The 19024-nt window shown below is 40.0% G+C and overlaps 1 protein-coding gene across 2 annotated transcripts; it reads left to right on the top strand.

Annotated features, from left to right (window-relative positions):
• The first annotated feature begins 6712 nt into the window (after positions 1-6712).
• Positions 6713-18362, top strand: hspbap1 (hspb associated protein 1). 2 transcript variants are annotated; one of them, XM_018755784.2, is made up of 8 exons: positions 6713-7029; positions 7750-7965; positions 9750-9934; positions 12706-12842; positions 13571-13742; positions 16487-16570; positions 17118-17228; positions 17462-18362. In XM_018755784.2, exons 2-8 carry the CDS (start codon positions 7782-7784, stop codon positions 17933-17935), a joined length of 1347 nt encoding a protein of 448 aa, XP_018611300.1. In that variant the 5' UTR covers positions 6713-7029; positions 7750-7781; the 3' UTR covers positions 17936-18362. The 2 variants fall into 2 exon arrangements, with proteins under 2 accessions (XP_018611300.1, XP_018611299.1); XM_018755783.1 differs by lacking the exon at positions 6713-7029 and adding an exon at positions 7047-7096.
• Positions 18363-19024: the final 662 nt, after the last annotated feature.

Raw genomic sequence — 19024 nt, 5'->3', positions numbered from 1 at the left:
GCTTCATCCCCCGTTCTTCCAGTACAGGCTCTGGACCGTTGCAACCCTGCACATTATCAACAAGAGGTTGCTGATGAATGCATGGATGGGTGGATTAATGAACCTGTTTGTTAGCTAAGGGATAATCAGAGACACTGGGGGATAGTGTACCTTTCAATAACTCTGTCCCTGATTTATTTCTGCAGTTCATTATTTTGAATGTATTGAATATTTTTTCAGATTCACTTAGTTCAACAGAAACAGACTGATTTGACTGATCCCAGAAAATTTTAATTGGTTTTAATACTTTGATTGGACACCAGCAGGGTGACAATGTATTATGTGCTATATTAAGGTTTTTTCCATCTTATTTGGGTTTGCTAAGCCTGTACAGAATTGTGCAACTGAGTTCTGTGCATTTTTACTTTATCTTCTTTAAAACATCTACTGTAGATATTTCATACTGAGCACTTTGTTCTGTGAAATTATTTCATCTTTGAATACATTAAGTATTATTAATTTTTTAGCAGAAAATTGAAAATCAAGAATTTTACAAGGCACTCTACGCTATCCAATTTGCATCCAACAGCATTTTTAATTCTAAATATTCCATGCCATCTTTTATCCCATGTATTTCTTCAACCTAACAAGATGTGCTGAACACACTGTGCTTACTTTGCATCCATGAGCTTGTTCTACACCCTAAGAGGCTCGTTTGATAACATACCCACTTTTCTCTCAGTCCAACTCATTAAAACCTTCATAGAACTATCCCTGTTTCCCTCTCAGAGGTTTGGACACATCTGACCAGCTAACTCACTGACACAGAGGTGAAATGATCCTCATTCCCCCACCATTTACTTCTGTCCTTATTACAAATACCTGCTAGCTGCTCTCATGTTGGAATGTTACATTTATTCACTTGGCAGACACTTTTCTCCAAAGCAACTTCCAATGAACTCTATGTAGTGTTATCAGCCCACACACCTTAATCACTAGGTGACTTAAACTGCTACACACACTACTTACACTGGGTCACTCATCCATACATCAGTGGAACACACTCTCTCACACACTATGGGTGAGCCTGAGCAGCATTTCATTGGACTGTGGGAGGAAACCCACAAAGACACTGGGAGAACATGCAAACTCCACACAGACTGAGTGGGGATCAAACCCATGTCCTCTTGTACCACCCAAGGGCTGTGACACAGCAGCTCTACTTGCTGTGCCGTTGTGCCACATGTTTAGACTAAACTTGCACGCATATTTTGTTGAACATAATTCTTCCCTATTTTCAAAGGAGAGAAAAAATACATTTAAAAAAAACACACAAAAATGTGGTATAATACAAGGGTACTTGGGGGTTGATGGGTTTTACTTTCTGCGTTTTTCCATTTTGCTATTCGTTTTAGTGCCATTCAAAGACAACAGAATGTAAACACCAAATCTTTCTTTGTTGCTGAGACTCATCCAGTCGCTTCAGTCTTAGTCCAGCCTTTGCTTCAGTTTCTCATATTCCACCCTACTATCGTACATAAACGAACCTGCTGGCAGCATATGAAAATCAAGCACTATTCAAGTGTGGAAGCAAAATGTTCCACTGCAGTTGTCTGTAGTAAACTCATTGCCTGACTTTTTGCATCTGGTCACAAGCAAGTTCTGCTTGCACATTCCAAAGCATCTTACAGAAATACCTTTTCTCCTCACCACCAACACTTTCATTATCCTTGCCGCAGAGAGAAATCGATGGTTCAATCACTGCTGAGCAAAACATCGGCTGCTATGCCGTACTCTACCTCTTCCATATTCATCTTGCAGTTCATCCTTCTGAATTATTGATTCCAAGATACGGCTTCAAAGGTATCTGCATGTCTGCCATATCTCACATATACAATGCTTGTGCGGCTGAATTGTGGGCTATCACTAGGACAACAGATAGCAATAAATTCTCAGCAAGCAGCCAAGTTCAGCTGGTGGGTTTGTTTTGCATTGCTTTTCCCCCTTTTCTTAAAGGTCTCCTTGCAGTCAGCGAATAATATCTTTCTTTGTATGCCAGTAAGGAATAGAAATGACAGTAGCTTGATGTTAGTGCTGTAGGATGGTAATTTCTGGCTGCATTTGGTTATGTCCTGTTGTTTAGCTATAAAACTGAGCTTTCTGTGCATCCTACCAGAACAGCATGGAAAAACACCGCTAGCACTGATGCACCACTGTGGCTTTGAATTTTAAATGCTTGAAGTCAGCTGGGATTTAAAGAAAAAGATTTTGTCATGAGGAAAAATAATTCATTGCCAGCTGCATGAAAGCAACTAGTTGTAAAACAATGCAATTTTTGTTTCCATTTTCATAATTAATCATGTATTCATTTTTTTCTTTAATATGCATTAAAATAACACAGAAGGCAATTCACAGACACAGGAACCTTTTTTATATTGATGTGATTGTCCTTTCATAAATAATTACAGGAAAAAAAAAAAAGCTCTCTAAACCCCTACAATAAAATTATATTTGAGAAATGTATCCCAGATTGTTGTTTGCAGCACATTAGCAGGATAAATTTTATTGTAAAAAGCATTTTCAAAATTTTTCTGTTGCAAAAAGTTGCAGAACAGAGACATTTGATCTTAATCTATAATGCACAAATGGATGGATTTCCAACAAGATTTATTTCTCTGTCACAGCCTTTGTTTATGAAACAAAATGAAACAATGAAGAAAATAACCACTAAACAAATTATAAATCTATAATAAAACAGATAAATTAATGCATAAAATCAAAGTTATTTTAGCTCTTAATATTCAGTTAACATTTAGAATAATGCACCTGATTAGTCAGTAGCTAATAACTGGACCCACCCTCATGGCACCAATCATTCTCCATAGATTCAAGTGGCACTTTTGTTAGTCAGTAACCATAAATTTAGACCCACTGTGTGATATTCCTTGCTTTCTCATTGCAATAATGATGCTTTTCTCCAAAGCAACTTAAAAGTATTCATCCATTTATACAGCAGGGTAATTTTACTGGAGAAATTTAGGAAAAGTACCTTGCTCCAAGGTGCTACAGTTAAAAGTAAGATTTGAACCACCAATCTTAGGGCCACAGGCAGGAGCACTACCTACTGTTTCTTTTCTAGACTCACCAGTGAACTTTAGGTTGTTGTCAGTAATGGGCTACATCAGCTGCAGATTTTCAGATGACTTTGATTATGTCCTAGTGTGGGTGGTGCAGCTAATGGAATGCCTGATGGAAGTATCTGCCTTCTGTAACAAAAAAATTGATTAGAGTGATTTGTCACACCTTTGGGACAAGGAGCATAACCTTAGAAGGGCCAACATCAGGGTAAAAGCAAGCATCCTTTTTTGCTGATACTCCAAGATATCCTTAAGCCTGGAATGTCTACCACAAAATCACCAGTCTCTTCCTGTTGCCAATGAATGCTATACACAGTGCAGCATTTCTGAGGGACATGAAAGAGTTAAACCCTACCAATGGACCATTGTTTTGGCATGGTAGTGGGGCTTATGCATCTCAGTGATCCTCAGAGCTACTTTATCTGGAGCCTGGTGCCACTGGTACACTTTTTCTTGATGAACAGGTCTGTGGGGAGGGTCTATATGAAGAATGGTCCATGAAAGCCCCTGTGAGTGCACATACAAAAAATGAGTGTACCCAGCTTGGACTAGGGTTACTGGAACCTGCCCATGGATGCAGACCTGGGAGTGGTGTTTATCGGCAAGCACTCGGTGACCCACATAACCTTGTCAGGCTTAGCTTGACAAAGAGATGTGGAGAGATGGGTAGGCTCACCACCTGCAAGGTGTAGGGACCTTCATTACCAGGTGCAATAACAGCCAGGTGACAGGCAAGAGCAGTGTGGACCCACACGTGAGGGAGGAATTTAAGGATTGATCAGTGCAGAATCTGACATTTTGCTGGCATTTTACCGATCTATATTGGTGAAGTGGGACTTGAGTCTTTGGAAAAAGCTGTCTGTTTATCACTCAAGCTACATTCCCATACTCACCTGTGGTCATGAGCTTTCGTTAATGACTGAAAGAATGAGATTGCAGATACAAGCAGATGAACTGAGGTTTCTCCACAGGATTGCTCTCCATGATAAAGTGAGCAGTTTGATGATCTGGGAGAGTCTCAGAATACAGGTGCTGCACCTCCAGATTAAGAGGAGTCAGTTGAGGTGGCACGGTGGTACGGTGACGCAGCAGGTTTGGCCAGGTTCTGCTCTGTGGTGGGTCTGGGTCCTGCTTAGGGTGCCTTGTGGCAGACTGGCGTCCCATCCGGGGTGTGTCCCCTTGCACCATGTGTTACTGGGTTAGGCTCCACTTCGGACAAACAGTTCTGGATATTGTGTGTGTTTATTTGCAAACTGATGCCTACAACACGTTCCAAAAAGTTGAGACCAGTAAGTGTTTACATCACCATGTCTTTTAATAACACTTATTAAGTGTTTGGGCACTGAAGACACCAGCTGGCTAAGTTTAGCAAGCAGAATTTTCTCCCATTAATCCATTATTCAGGTCTTCAGCTGTGCAGTTGTACGGGGTCTTCATTGCTGTATTTTGCGCTTTATAATGTGAACCACATTCTCAATCGGAGATACGTCAGCACTGCAGGCCGGTCAGTCTGATACCCGCATTCTCTGCTTCCGCTGCCATGTCCCTTTTTTTCTCATCAAAAGTTAGGTATGGCGTGTCCCCAGGTTCTGTTTTGGGTCCGTTAAAGGTCTTGTTTTATAAAACTGCCACTGGAGATATTATTCAGAAACACAATTGTAGCTTTCATTCTTATGCTGACAGTACTCATCGCTTTGTTTCTGTTAAACCAAATGAGCCCTCGCCTGTTTAATTTTCAGTCCACTGCTTAATGAAATTGCAGCACTGCATGAGTGATAACTTTCTCACTTTGAATGCAAGTAAAAGCGAAGAACTCCTGGTGGTGGGAGATAGTGTAACTCTCAGACAAGTTCCTTTGGTTCTATATTCTCATGGTCTAAATTTTAATTGCTCTGATTAGAAACTTGGGCATTTTATTCAATTCAAACATTTGGCTCTCATGTTGTTGCATTATCTTGGTTTTGTTTTCTCCAGCTGAAAAATACAGGTAAATCAAGGCATTTTTTTAAATCTGGACTGCTTATATCTTTAACAGAATCAATTACTATAATGCTGTATTAATGGGCTCTTCATATCAGACTGTGCCCAGCCTGTAGATGGTTCAGAATGCTGAGGCTGGGATTGTTTCTGGGGCCAGGAAATATGAGCAATAATACTCATTCTTAAGATGCTGTACTTGCTTCCAGATAAATTTAGAGGATATCATAAAATCCTCCTCTTAATGTACAAAGTAGTTAATGGCCTTGACCCATACCATTTTTTTGAAATTATTAATCCTTACATTCCTGAACATTGTCTAAAATCCTCAGATGCTGAATATCTTAAAGCATCCATAGGCTTAATAGGATTTCTGTAGGGCATGTTTTTCATTATATGAAACCCAAATTATGGAATAATCCATCAGACAGTATTCAGTAGGGGCTACCCCCTTTCTCACCTTCTTGTGTCATGCTGTTTTCCTTTACACAATGATCCTCTGCCACCGGAGTACAATTGTATGTGAATTGCATGTGAATGTTTGTGTACCAGGGGTGCAGTGGGTTGGACTGCAGTCCTGCTCTCCGGTGGGTCTGGGGTTCGAGTCCCCCTTGGGGTGCCTTGCGGCGGACTGGCGTCCCATCCTGGCTGTGTCCCCTCCCCCTCCGGCCTTACGCCCTGTGTTACCGGGTAGGCTCCGGTTCCCTGCGACCCTGTATGGGACAAGCGGTTCTGAAAATGTGTGTGTGTTTGTGTACCTTATAAAAAAAAAAAATTGTAGAGAGGTTATATGGATTCATGTGCCCTGTGTTTTATGCACCTACTCGATCAATGAATATTGGTGCATCAAGTGGAAAGTAACAAACTGGGTTTATTTAAGAATCATGTCTGCATCTATGTCTCTTTCTCTTAATGTAATGCACAAATTGGATTGTTGCTAAGATGTACGTCACTTTGGAGAAAAGCATCTGCTAAATGAATAAATGTAAATGTAATGTACAATGTCCAGGAGAGGTAGGCAGCCATTGATGTTTGGACTCCCAGATGTTTTTTTTTTTCCCTTCCCGCTTCCTTGCAGTTTGAAAGTCTTTTGTTTCTTATCTTCCCTGGCCAGATGGAATGTTCTACTGCTATCCATATTTGTTTTATTATATTATCACTGACTTGTTTTACAATCGGTGAACTGTAGACTAAGCGTGAATAAGTGGACAAATGGGACTGAAGAATGACCAAAAAATGAAAGACATTTTTTAAGTTCTGGTGTTAATTTCAATGTTAATGGGAATTACTACATAGCTGAACGAAAAAAGACAACTTAATCCACAGTATTCGTTCACATCCACACTTTTCATTGGAAGTAATGCGGTTAGAGAGCCGATCAGAGCCAAAATGGTGGCTGTTTCAACTCCCCCTTCCCTTTTTTAGAAGATGGTAAAACTAATTAATTATTTTTTAATTTATTTAATTTTTATTAATTTATAAAATACCCATGTAGAAGTTGAACAGTTGTAGAACTTAACTAACATTTAGCACAAAACGAGCTGAAGCTGCAACTACGACTGAAACGGACGCTTCACCCGAGCTGAGTGTCGATGACGTATTTTATTCGCGACGCTCGTTGCTGCACGTTTCATTAGCATTTTCCAACATGTCAAGCAGTGCGAGAAGTTGGGAATCAAGAATGTTTTCACACGCACGGTCATTTTATATTAAGCAGACTTAGAAATCCTCTGTTCTTCGTTTCTCGTGCACTTAGTCTGATAAATCTTTATTGTCGTGAAGGAGTTGCTTTTTTAGCGGGCATTTTTATTTTGCTGCTGCTAAGTATGTTCATCATCGGTCTGCTGAACTGGTATTTTTACTAAAGAAATGTGCTGCACATATGATAAGTCGCTTTTGCTACATTAATACGTAACGTCTTTTTTTTCTGACAGAGGTGAGTTACGTAATAAGTCGAGCGCCACGATCTCCTGCTACTTCTTGCCTGGTGATATTATTTACTAGTACGTCAGTAACACGCCAAAGATTATATAACTGGAATGCGTAATGTTTACAAATAATTAAAATACAACTCCAGAGGTGTATTTTAATTATTTGTAAACATTACACAAGTTGTACGCAGCAAAACGTATTGGCTGGTGGTCAAGCAGGACTTGTGACCTGTGGCTAATGTTTTTGGTGCCCTGTACTGTACAGTAGTTGAAAAGCTGGGTTGTCCATCCACCTGCTGGCTGAGCCTCCTCTACATGGCTACTTGGTACTTTTACTCATTAGAGTACAAAATACAGTCTGCAGCTGCTTCATTTTGCTTCCGATGTGGTAACGTGAGCTCCACCTGCCCCTCGGAGCTGCTGAGTCCCTTCCAGCAGTCAAGAAGAGTCTCAAAGTGGATCTTTTCCGCCCTCGTTTGTGTCCCAATCTGAGAGTTAAATAAATTCGCATCATTTCCCTATGAGACTCTCAGTTCTGTACACAGCTACTTGTATAATGTGCACTGGCAAAAATAGTGGTTTTTGACAAACTGCTTTGACAGGTGTCTGTTATCCTTAATGCTTCATCTGTTGTGAAATGCATTATTTATTGTGTCATATGTCATTTTGTAGGAAACTGTCTGCTGCATGAATTAATGTATTTATGTATAACTGTGTTATCACAGTGCTCTCGCTGCTGCTGCTGCTGCTGCTGCATATGGATGCCAAGCCATTCGCCCCTGAGGAGGCTCGGGAGATAGTGGAGTCACTTCAGCAACCTGCAGTCTTCCTCAACATGACCCATGACTGGACAGGCCTCCAGTGGACTGTGGAACACCTGGCGACTGTGCTGGGAGAAAAAATGCTCCGGTTTCGCATTGGCGAACAGACTAAAAAGAACAGTGAGCAAGGCTTCTGAGTTGTTAGCCTTAAGAATTGAAGTCAGTATAAATGAGCTTATCAAGGGTGGTCTTTGTGCCTAGATAACTTTGAGAACATAGCATTTTTTGAGTATCTGGAAACTGTATTTTATAACCAGTAAACCAGTAAGTTAACTGCTATAAGGTTCCTGTTATTATAGATATTCAACGTTCCACCTCCGTCGCTGCATAAGTAGGCAGCTTCATGCAGGGAACATGCTGTCTATGATGTTATTTAGTCATTTGTAGACAGGAAGTGGAACCTTGAGACCTCACACAAACTCAAGCCAGCATCTTTTAAGACTTTCCCAAGATACTCATTTCATGAACACTTACAGCCCAAGAAGAGCTTTTTTAAGCAACAATAAGGCAGTTAAAATATTCAGAAAACACTGTATGTCCTCCGCCCAAATTACATACATGTAGGTCAAAGTAGAAAAGGTTGGAGAAAAAAACAAAAAAAATATCAACGGACTTGTTTATTTTGGCAAGGGGGATACTGTCAGAAAGCATTATAGCAGGGGTCATTGTTGCAACTTGAAGATCCTCAACGGGGACTGACCCACAGTTGTACAGTTGCTAGAACCAACGACCTCCACAATTACTGTAGGACTGAATCAACACCTCTGTGATCCAGCCTTAAGAAAAACTACATTGTGGACTTCACAAGGGGGATAGCTGGTGGCATAGTGAGTGGTTAGAGCTGCTGCCCTTGAGCTCAGAGGCTGTAGGTTAAAATCCCACCTGCTGTAACACCCTTGAGGAAGGTAGTTATCCTCAGTTCCTCTAGTTGAAATTGCTGTCCTGTGTAAATAGGTAAATTATTGTTAGCTTCTTCAGATAAAAATATCAGCTGAACAAATAAATGTATGTTGGTGTTTATGACAAGGTTGCTGAAAGGTTCATTTGAAATGAAATAACCATCCTTTGATCATAACATCCTGTATCAACCTCATTGTTAATTCATAAATACCTTGTATTAATGATTACTGTTGAAAGCCACATTATACTTGGGTTCATGACTTTTTCTTTCACATCTGGATCAGTTCATGGTCAGAGAAAGTCAAAAATACTATGTCTTGAACCCTTAATTTTTTTCCCAGCTTAAATATGGTGGTGTGTTTATAATGGTATGAACTTTAATCTTGTGGGTGTCAGAGTGCCTGACTGGAGTATGATGAATTCATTGTAGCTACCCTGTGCATCCTCTGCCAAAAACAAACATTAAGTCCCAGTGTTACTATATTCCAGTGTGATAACGGTCCTACATTCAGTTCTTGCCCTGTATTAATCAATCCCTGTCTGTAGCCTTAGACAAAAGCATCAGCTAATTAACAATAATTCAGTGAAGTCCTTCCATGACCTCCCCTGTCACTAACCCTTATGGCAATCTCTGGACTTCACAATGTGGACTGGAGTTCCACTTTTCATCCCTTAGATAAATGGAGGTTTTTCCTTTCTGAAGAATAATGGAGTATTCCATTAGACACATTCAGAAACTATATTCAGACCTAAGAAGACACGCAAAAAGAACCTGCTGTTTTTAAAGCAAAGGATGGTTGCACTTCTTATTAGTGATTCTGATATTTCAATCATCCCTTTTAAATATTTGTGGAAAATGGATAAATACAGCATTGCCCTGTCTTGCTCTGCTTCTTTTTACAGTTCTTTGCAATTAAAAGTGTCTTGATAAAATGCTAAAGTGCTGAAAATGGCCTTAATGGATTTTGTAAGTAATGTGACTGCTTTCTTCTCTGTTTGTAAAGCTCCACAGTTTGAAACCCAGTGTTCCTATGTAGAAGCCACGATGTGGGACTTCTTGTGCTGGACCAAAGGTCAAAGAGGTGCCTCTCCGAATCCATTCTGTGACTACCCTGTCTCAGAGTTCTGGGCCTATGCAGACTACAAGTACATTGCAGTACTGTTCCAGGACAAGGCCTCCATGTTCAAGGTATCTCTTTTTCATTAATTTATTCTGCTCCCAGAAGTCTAAGTCCTCTTCCTGGGCTTTTTTTTCTGACTGCTAAGTTGAAGTGATATGTCAAGTGTAGCTTCCTATCAGTCATCATTTGTTACACCATATTGGAGGATCATCGTTGCTACAGTGGTCACATAAATGTCTGTTTATTTTGTATAATTTCTTCTGTGTAGTTCTGTGCATTGATATAGTCTGCTTTACATGCTGTGTTGTAGTTTATTTATTTACTTACTTACAGTTTTGCCAATGTGCTCCATAGTCCAATAGTGTGGTGTGCTATACACTGTGTGTCGCTCTGGGGTATGGAATAATTGTACCACCCCTTTGTTTATTTGCTAATCACGCAATAGATTCTCTTTCAGTTCTCAGCTGATGTAAATTAGTCAGGTTCATATTACAGCAGCTAACACATAGCGGCAGCCTTGGGGTGGGAAGAAAAGGGAGTCTACCTGTGCGAATTTACTGAGCGAATCCACTACCGTTGCATGAGTCTTGCTGCCTGTGTTTTGTTCTGTGAGGTATCGGGCTTTGAAAATGACTAACATTGAAGTTCTCTGTGCCACCTGCACCAAGCTTTATCACCATCATCGCAGACCAAAACACAAACACACCGCTGCAACAGTAACCTGTTGTATCCTCCTCTCTGAATAAAACATGGATCACCTCTGAAAATACAACTAGACTTGCAGCCTTCTCCATCAACTACTCCTTCTCCCACGCCATTAATCCCTCTGGTAGAGGTGGAGGCACAGGCATGCTCATCTGTCCCCAGTGGGAATATTCTTTTCCCTCTCCATCTGGTCTGTGATCCTTTGAATTCTCTAATATCTCTTTCGTTGCCCCAACCACACTCTTAGTAGGCAACAAAATTCCATTAATTCTTTTGGGTGATTTCAATCTGCATTTCAGGGATGTATCTTCAAAACAATAAAGTGGTGTACACAGGTGATACATGTCTTCTATGCAAGTATCTGGTAGAAAAGGATCTTTTGCTAGAAATATTGAGAAGCACAAAATTATTCAGAGCCTGCAGTGTATTGACCTCTTTGATCTGTATCTTTCTTGTAATTTTATTTTATTAAAATTTTTGGTAGAACCACAAAAAACCATTACGGTACTTTAAGTCATCACATGTTGATGTAGTGCAAAAATAAATGTGTCATACTATAAATAAATGTAACAGATCAGAAGAATGTTAAATTTTAACAGCATGAAGCTGAAGTGGACCCGAATGGGGTTTTTCCCCCCCTGCCCAGCCTCAGTAAATGAACCATGTGTGAAAACAGCCATACATTCTCATCTGATAAAAATTTGTGTATGTTTAAAGAGTGGTTTCAGATTAAATTTAGACTCTGAAGCAAAGGGTTACAATTTTATAGCATCAATAATCAATAAGGGGCACTAAGTAGGTCCATTGTAGGCTGGAGTTGCAGATCAATGTTCTTTTGTTTTATCTTGTAATATGAATTTAGTTAGCTGAAAAAGTTCCAATATGAGTTTTTGCCAGTTTTTCTGAACAAAATCCTACTGTTTCAATCCAGCTCAGGCTGTGCACAGTTTGTTTCCTTTCTATTTCTGCTGTATTCATTTCTGTTCTGTTTAGCAGTTCTCTCAATTATTATGTGTATTTCATTAAAATTGCCATCACTTTTATCTGCCTTTTTCTGCTTGTCAGGACCAGATTCAGTGATGGTTTTCATTCAAGGCTGGCTGTTCAGGAAGGCTGTGCTTTTGTTTTCTGAAAGTGAAATAAACATGATATCAGTTCGTGATCATCAAAAATAGTCCCTCAATCCCATGCAGGGAATAAATTCTTTGAAATTTTATCTTTATCTCCCTTTCCTATAGACAGTTGTTGAAATATCCTAAACCATTTCTGTTGGATGTAATCTGTGTTTTAAAATAAAGAAAATGGTTGATTTGTTTCCTGATAAAAGTTCTCTTACAAATATCCATTTCTGGTTTGTTAGGGTGTCTTTGACTTTGAAGTCAACTATGTTCTTTGTTCTGGAGAACTCTATTGCCATATCCATTTTTCTTATAGTGCAGCATTAAAGATAATGGTTGTAAAAATGTGCATTTTTTCCTGCTCATGATGCTTATCAGTTTTTGACATTTTTTTGAGTTGTTTTGAAAGGATTAGATGAATGCCATTTTAAAGTGCTGAAAGGCAAGGTTGTACACTTTATCATTTTTGAGTACCTGGATATAGTAATGATTTTATTGTGTGTGTGATGCTTTGCTGCAACAATGTTTCTCTCATTTTGAGAGAGACATGATAGACAGAGTGGGTGATAACAATAGCTCATGGAAGGTAAACCAAATACTTGTAAGTGGATTGTACAGAACGTATATATGGATTGTAAGTATTGTATATGTAAGAGAAGCTTTCTGTCTTTCTGTCATCATATCGAAGCCACACCGTTATCCTGCAGATACATCCTCCATAACATCCGCATTAAAATGTAAATGTGTTCTTGAAAGCTTCACCACGTACTGATGTCGCACCTGTCTTTTCCTTTTAATTGCTTCACTTACAGTAATAATTTGGATTAGTAAATCACCGCATCCGGTATATATCTTCCCTTGAATGAAATGCATTGTATAGCATCTCGTACACTGAAGGACCAAGGTTGATCACCTAGGCCTGGAACAAACAATTCACTGTCCATTATAGTTCACATCAAAAATGTTAACAGTAACTATTGTTTATAACTTACAATATGTGTTCTCTCCTTTGGCAGAATATAACTTGGTCAGACTTTGGGTACCCAGGCCGAAATGGCCGCGAGAGTACCTTATGGGTTGGTACAGATGGAGCCAACACACCATGCCACCAGGACTCTTATGGGTGTAATCTGGTTTTACAAGTACAAGGCAGGTAAGGATAATGGCTGTGCTACATTGAAACAAATGGTGTTATACAGAACCACTTCGTTCACCGTCAGTCACTAAGTTCAATTGGAATGGATTTTTCTGTCCGAGAGTATATCTCCCATCTGGTGTATCCCTAGTGCTATAGCTCTCTAGTGAGTCTCAAGGAATGTTACCATTGTTTAACTCCACATTCTGTGATTATAAGCTTAGTGAATTTCTAGAAGCTTCTAATAGCATACCATTACACCACATGGAGTGTTGGGTTCCAAACTGGCTCTGATTGCATTAGGGCTCTCGTCCTTAGCCCTGGGCAGAGAAAAACATGTTTTTTTTTTGAGAGAGAGAAATGGTTCATGTTTGGCTTGGCACCATAGTCAGAGTAGAAGATATGGGGTAAAGAGCAACTAAATGGATGGTAATTTCCCTGAACTGATAATGTAAAAATAACTCTTCTGTATCAATGGGTAAATTAAGAGTTTAAAAAATGTAATGGAGACATGCTGAGGGGGGCGAGCACACAGGACACACATGGTACACTAACATCAATACGCTCACAATTTCTCTTGAGAGTCTTGAAGTAGTCGTCACACCACAATGCGCTACACTTTTTTTTTTTTTAAATAGTAGGAAGCATTTTGTGAATATTCTAAGGTTAGGCATGACAGTTTTACACATTGTGTTACCAAAATTATTTCTTCATTAAGACCTGGCACATATATGCCTTTCTTGTAGAAAAAAGTGGCACCTTTTCCCTCCTGGAGACACAGCGTGCCTGTACCCTACCAGGATTCCCTATGAGGAGTCCAGCGTCTTCAGCCAGGTGAACGTCGTGTGGCCAGACCTCCAGCGCTTCCCTGCTTTTTCTGCAGCCAAGAGGCACGTAGTCACCCTGCACCCAGGACAAGTAAGGACGCCAGAGCCTTGAAGCATCTGGCATGCACCGTCCAGCCAAGCCCAATTATTAAAAGCTCAAACAAGACACCAAAGGGTTGTAACTAGTGTAATCTGCCAAAGGAGAACCTGATTATTTTCAGACACAAATTTTGACACCACAGTGTTATGAGCTCTTGAGCAAAAAATGCATTAAGAAATTTAAAGTTGTTCAGAAACAAAGTGGCCTTTGTTAGCACTCGGATGCCAAGTAAGCTAAAGATTTTTTTCAAACTGGAATGAGTAGAACACCGGTGCAACATAGACTCATCCATCAGGTGAAGGCACAGTGGCACAACCAATAGTTCTGCTGCTTTACAACACCGGGATGGTGAAACTGGCTGTGGGTTTGATCCCCACTCAGTCTGTGAGAAGCTGAATGGTTTTCTCCCATATGCATGTGTTTCAGGTGAGCTGGTGACTCTAAATTGCTCATAGCTGTGTGTGCTCTGCTGTATAGATGAGTGAATGGCTGTAGGGAGTTTTGTGCAATGTCTCTCGCACTGAAAGTCACTTGGATAAAGATGTCAGCAAAATAGACCTTCTTTATGACATCCATTGTGTTCAAAATAAGCAATATATAATATACTGTATTAAAAAAATGGAGGCTATCATTTGGTAGTATTTTGATCTGAATTAGTGTAACTCACGTTACTGTATGTTATGTTGGATTCTTAATGCTCTTGCTTTCCTGTGCTTCTGTGGCCTGAGATCCACACCATGTTCCTACTGTGAGTGGTGACAAGGGGTAGATCAGACGAGAATGAAGAACCTGTGCCTGAGAGGCATTATAGCAGAGAAATACACACCCACATACCCATACCATGCCATTTCATGGCAAGGTTGGCTTGAAGACAGATAATTTCCTGCCAAGCAGGAGTACCGCCGTAGGTGTCCATAATTGGGTTACTTGAAACCACTGTCTTGATGGTCTGGCACACAGGTTTGGTATCATCTGCTCATTAAATGTGCGACTCTTTTTCAGCTTTGTTCACGAACAGAATTAGAAAGGCAGCGGTCCCAATCCATCTGTTTTTTGCAGTGTTTTGCAGATTCATCTGCTTGCCCTTGGCACTCGTGGGACACTAACAAGAAGCGGTGCCATCCTGGTTAGATGTACACACAGTTGAGTCAGTTTTTGTATTTGGCAAGGAGTTTTGTTATTGGTAATGAGGGGAGAGATGCCCCTGCTGCGTCCTGGCAGGGACCAAAGGGAGGCCTGCTGAGGGAATGTACAACAGACGTATTTAATATTTTTTTTTTATGGGCACAAATTAAATTGCATTAAAGAGACATGATTTGGCCTTTCCTTTTAACTGAAATCACCCCTTTAAAATTTCTGCTGTTCTGTAGGTCTTAATATTTCAAAAAACTCTTTGATACAAAACTGTAAGCAGGCAATTGTGTTGCCCTGAACCGTGTTCTGCTTATCCAGGAACATTTTTCATTTTGCTGTATGCAAATGAGCCCAGGAGCTGAGGGCTTAATTTCCTGACCCAGACTGGACAGCCATGGAATTAGATACTGGCTGACCTACTTACTTTTAGTCTAAGGTGTTACATAACCTTTTCGAGGATGCATAATATTTGCAGCCCCAGGTAGCAGTAAAGAACTTTATAAGGATGTAATCAAATATTAATGAAATCAAGGAGATGGATGCATGAAGTTTTATGACCACTTGCAAGTGGATAGTCAATATGTTCATTTCAAATTCTCATATAAAAACATCTTTTAGTCATGCAGGTGACGTGGAATAGTGCTACATGTATTGCGCTAGCTCTTCACTATTCACTGTTGACCTTTTCAGTATTCAGGTTACTGTACTGTATATCTGTAGGGTATGTTCAGGGGTGCTATAATTTTGCCTGATTTACAGTTTCAAGATCCTTGTTTTTTTGTTTTTTTTTTCTCTCTCAAAGTTTGCTCAGGAAATCTGGTATGTGAAAGTGAATGTTTTGCTATTTTGTATTATTCTGTACTCTACTACACTAGTGTCATGTCAAAAGGCAATGAATTGGTTTAAAGGTTAAAATTAAATGCAGATTTTTTGAGTTTTGAAGAACAAGAGCTTTGTATTGTGGCTGCTAGATTTTTGGCAATGTCTGTGGTGCCATCTAATGGTAATTGTGTCACCAACAAGTAGGGAGTCAAGTTCTGTACTTGATTGTAAATGTAGAGTTAAGTCAATGCTTGAATAGCATCAAAATCAGAGAATGAAGAACACAAGATTTTGCCTTTGCTTGCTTGTGTGTTACAGGACTGTACAGCAGTGACGATTTAAGCTTTCTTACACTTGGACCTTTGTCACAGCTTATTACCGTGTGTGTGTGTGTGTGTGTGTGTGTGTGTGTGTGTGTGTCTCTCAATGTTAAGAACCAAGGATTGAGATAAATAAGTCCTGACAGATTTAGGCATGAGATCGCAGTTCAGTCCAGTTTGTTACACTTCACGTTATGCTTAACTCATGTTTTTCTCATTCTTCTAGTGATTGTTTTTTCCTTAAAGACAGTTACAATAAAACAGTTCTACAGTCAGTGAAAGGTGACACTTGTAGGTGTATTGGTGAAAGAGTGTGAACATGAGTTTTTCCACATTTTCGCACACAAATAAAAATCCAAGTGAGTCCATCAGGAGCTGTCTGAAGTTTTATGATCATGCTCTCCAGCTTCCGGCTGAGACCCGTCCTCCATTCACTGTCTCCTCATGGTCCCTGGACAGGTGCTGTTTGTCCCCAGACACTGGTGGCACTACGTGGAATCAGTTGACCCTCTGACTGTCAGTGTCAACTCCTGGATCGAGATGGTAGGCGCTGTCAGGGAAGCAGCATTTCCATTCTGCCTTTTTCTGCTCACCAAAGTATGTGGGCTGCAAATGCTGTGGCTATCAGTTATTTCTTGTAATAAAGGAGACTCTCTAGAGCTAAGCCGTGTCCTTCAAAGTGTTGAATGTGTATTCACATAAAAATGTGAGACCATCCAAATTTGATAATGGGTGAAAAATCTTTAGATTCCCCCTGATTGTTACATTTCAGAGATGTTAAAAACATACCTCACTTATAAAAATTAATAATTACTTAATACAGTAAATGCTTGATTTACTGGACCCCACTTTAATGTATTTTAGATTCAATGGACAGAATGCTACAATTCAAATGCTGGTACCTTAAAGCACTGGTTGATATGTGGAGGAGGAGCAAAGTGATTCCTCCTCTCACTGGACGATATAGTTGTACATGTTTTTTTTTTTTTTTTTTTAAAGAGCATAGGTAATTCATGATTTTCTCATGCATTATGTATATGTAGCTATATTTGTTGAGCAAGTATAAACAATGACAAAGTTTTTGTTATAGGAAGCTGATGATGAGGCCAGAGTTGGAGAAGCCCTGACCAAAACCATTGTGTGTGCTCTCAAAACCACAGCCAGCCATGACAACAAGGATGAGTGGCTGAATCCCACTGAGGTACCAGTTTTTGTTTACTTCGATTAGTGATCGATCACGTATTTGTCAGAACATGGGCTCATACAGATGTAGTCAGTGCAGCTCCTGTGTTGTGTGGCCTTCAGTGAAATGTGCACTTTGAGTGATGAGGGACAGTTCCCTACTCTTTTAGTTTGGTGCAGTAAGTCAGGACAAATGCCGTGACATCAGCAGGGACCATACAAATTTGCATCTCTACTTGAATCTGCCTGAAGGTTGAAGTCTCCTCGCATGAGGAGAACCTGCAGTATCTCAGCCTGGCTGTGCAAATGTGCTCTAAGAAGAGGAGAGAACAGCACTGCAGTCACCCCCCTTCCCACAACTACATCAACCCTCCGTCATGGAAACGAGATGCTAGGGGACATCCCAAACAGAGCACAAGCACCACGGTGGAACAAGAGGGTTACACGTCTGCTATTCCTTTCGGGCCCAACCTTGTCCCTGTGGCTCTGGACCCAGACTACCAAACCACCTCTTGCTCCTTTTTCAGTGAGCTCAGTGCAGGTGTCATGAAAGGTATGGAAGCACCATCACAGCAAAGGGCTGGAGAGACAGACACAGGGAGAGACGGAAACGCTGAGAGCCCTGGGCACAAAGCCCTTTCAAACAATGACCTGCTGGAGGCCCTGCTTCACCCGAAAGTCATCGCTCTTGTGACAAAGCTCCTACTTGACAGACAGAAGGACTGATGCGCATAACATAACAGCACAAGCATTCATCTGGTCATTGATTAGATTCATGAGTTTGGCCACCTGTAGTTTGGAGGTTCAAAATTTGTAAACTGTACTCAGGTAAAGCTGCAACTCTGATGAAATCAAGTGCTTTCTTTCTTTCTGTCTGTCTGCGTGCTCACTCGGCCAGGTAAAAATACATTAAAATAAATTCAAAATTCCAGTATTACCACTGAGAGACAAGAATGTAAAAAATGCTAAGAAATGACATTATTTCCAGGTTCAAAATTCATAAAGTACTGAAACTATTTTGATGTCAGGGAATTCTACAGGTATTTTGCATTTACTACATGAAAAAAAGAAATTTCTAACCTATACGTTTTTAGAATCATACCAATGACTGTATCTTATGAGTAGTAATTCCACATCTGCCTGCTTGGTGGTCCCATGCACAAAAGGTAAAGCACGGAGGTTCTCAGTTCTGGCTCCATTGTGGTGGGATGACCTCCTCTCACTCAGAACTGCTGAATCTCTGTCCACATTTAAAAAAGGTCTGAAAACTCACCTCTTCCAGACTCACTTTGCCCATGATCTCTTAAGTTCATGTAAGGTGTAAATGTTTATGACTTTAAAATCATGTACGGATAAACCTTTATGCAGCTACTCCTGTAATGTAACGTAAATGTTTATATGTATCTCAAAAAAAAAATTACTATGAAGGTGATCAGGAATCATGAATATTCTGATAAAGTTTCATGCAGCTACTCATATGATGAACATTGGTTCATATGGCGAAAGAAACTAACTGCAGTTTAGAATCACGTGTCTGCAACTATGTCTCTTTCTCCTAATGTAATGTACACATTGTATTTTCTATGAGATGTACGTTGCTTTGGAGAAAAGCGTCTAAATGAATAAATGTAAATGAGCATACAATTACAACCCTGTCTAAAAAAATACATAAATATGCAGCTGAGGCACCAGAATGTGATAACTGGGTGGGTTCATGCATTATACACAAAATTATTGCTTTTATTGGTAGCCTGTTGATTTGTAATGATTAATGGGCATATTATGAGTATTATTAATGTGCTTGCATTGTCAGGT

This window comes from Scleropages formosus, chromosome 24 (genome assembly GCF_900964775.1).
Source record: "Scleropages formosus chromosome 24, fSclFor1.1, whole genome shotgun sequence".
NCBI lineage: Eukaryota > Metazoa > Chordata > Actinopteri > Osteoglossiformes > Osteoglossidae > Scleropages > Scleropages formosus.
This window is presented reverse-complemented; position numbering and strand designations above follow the sequence as displayed.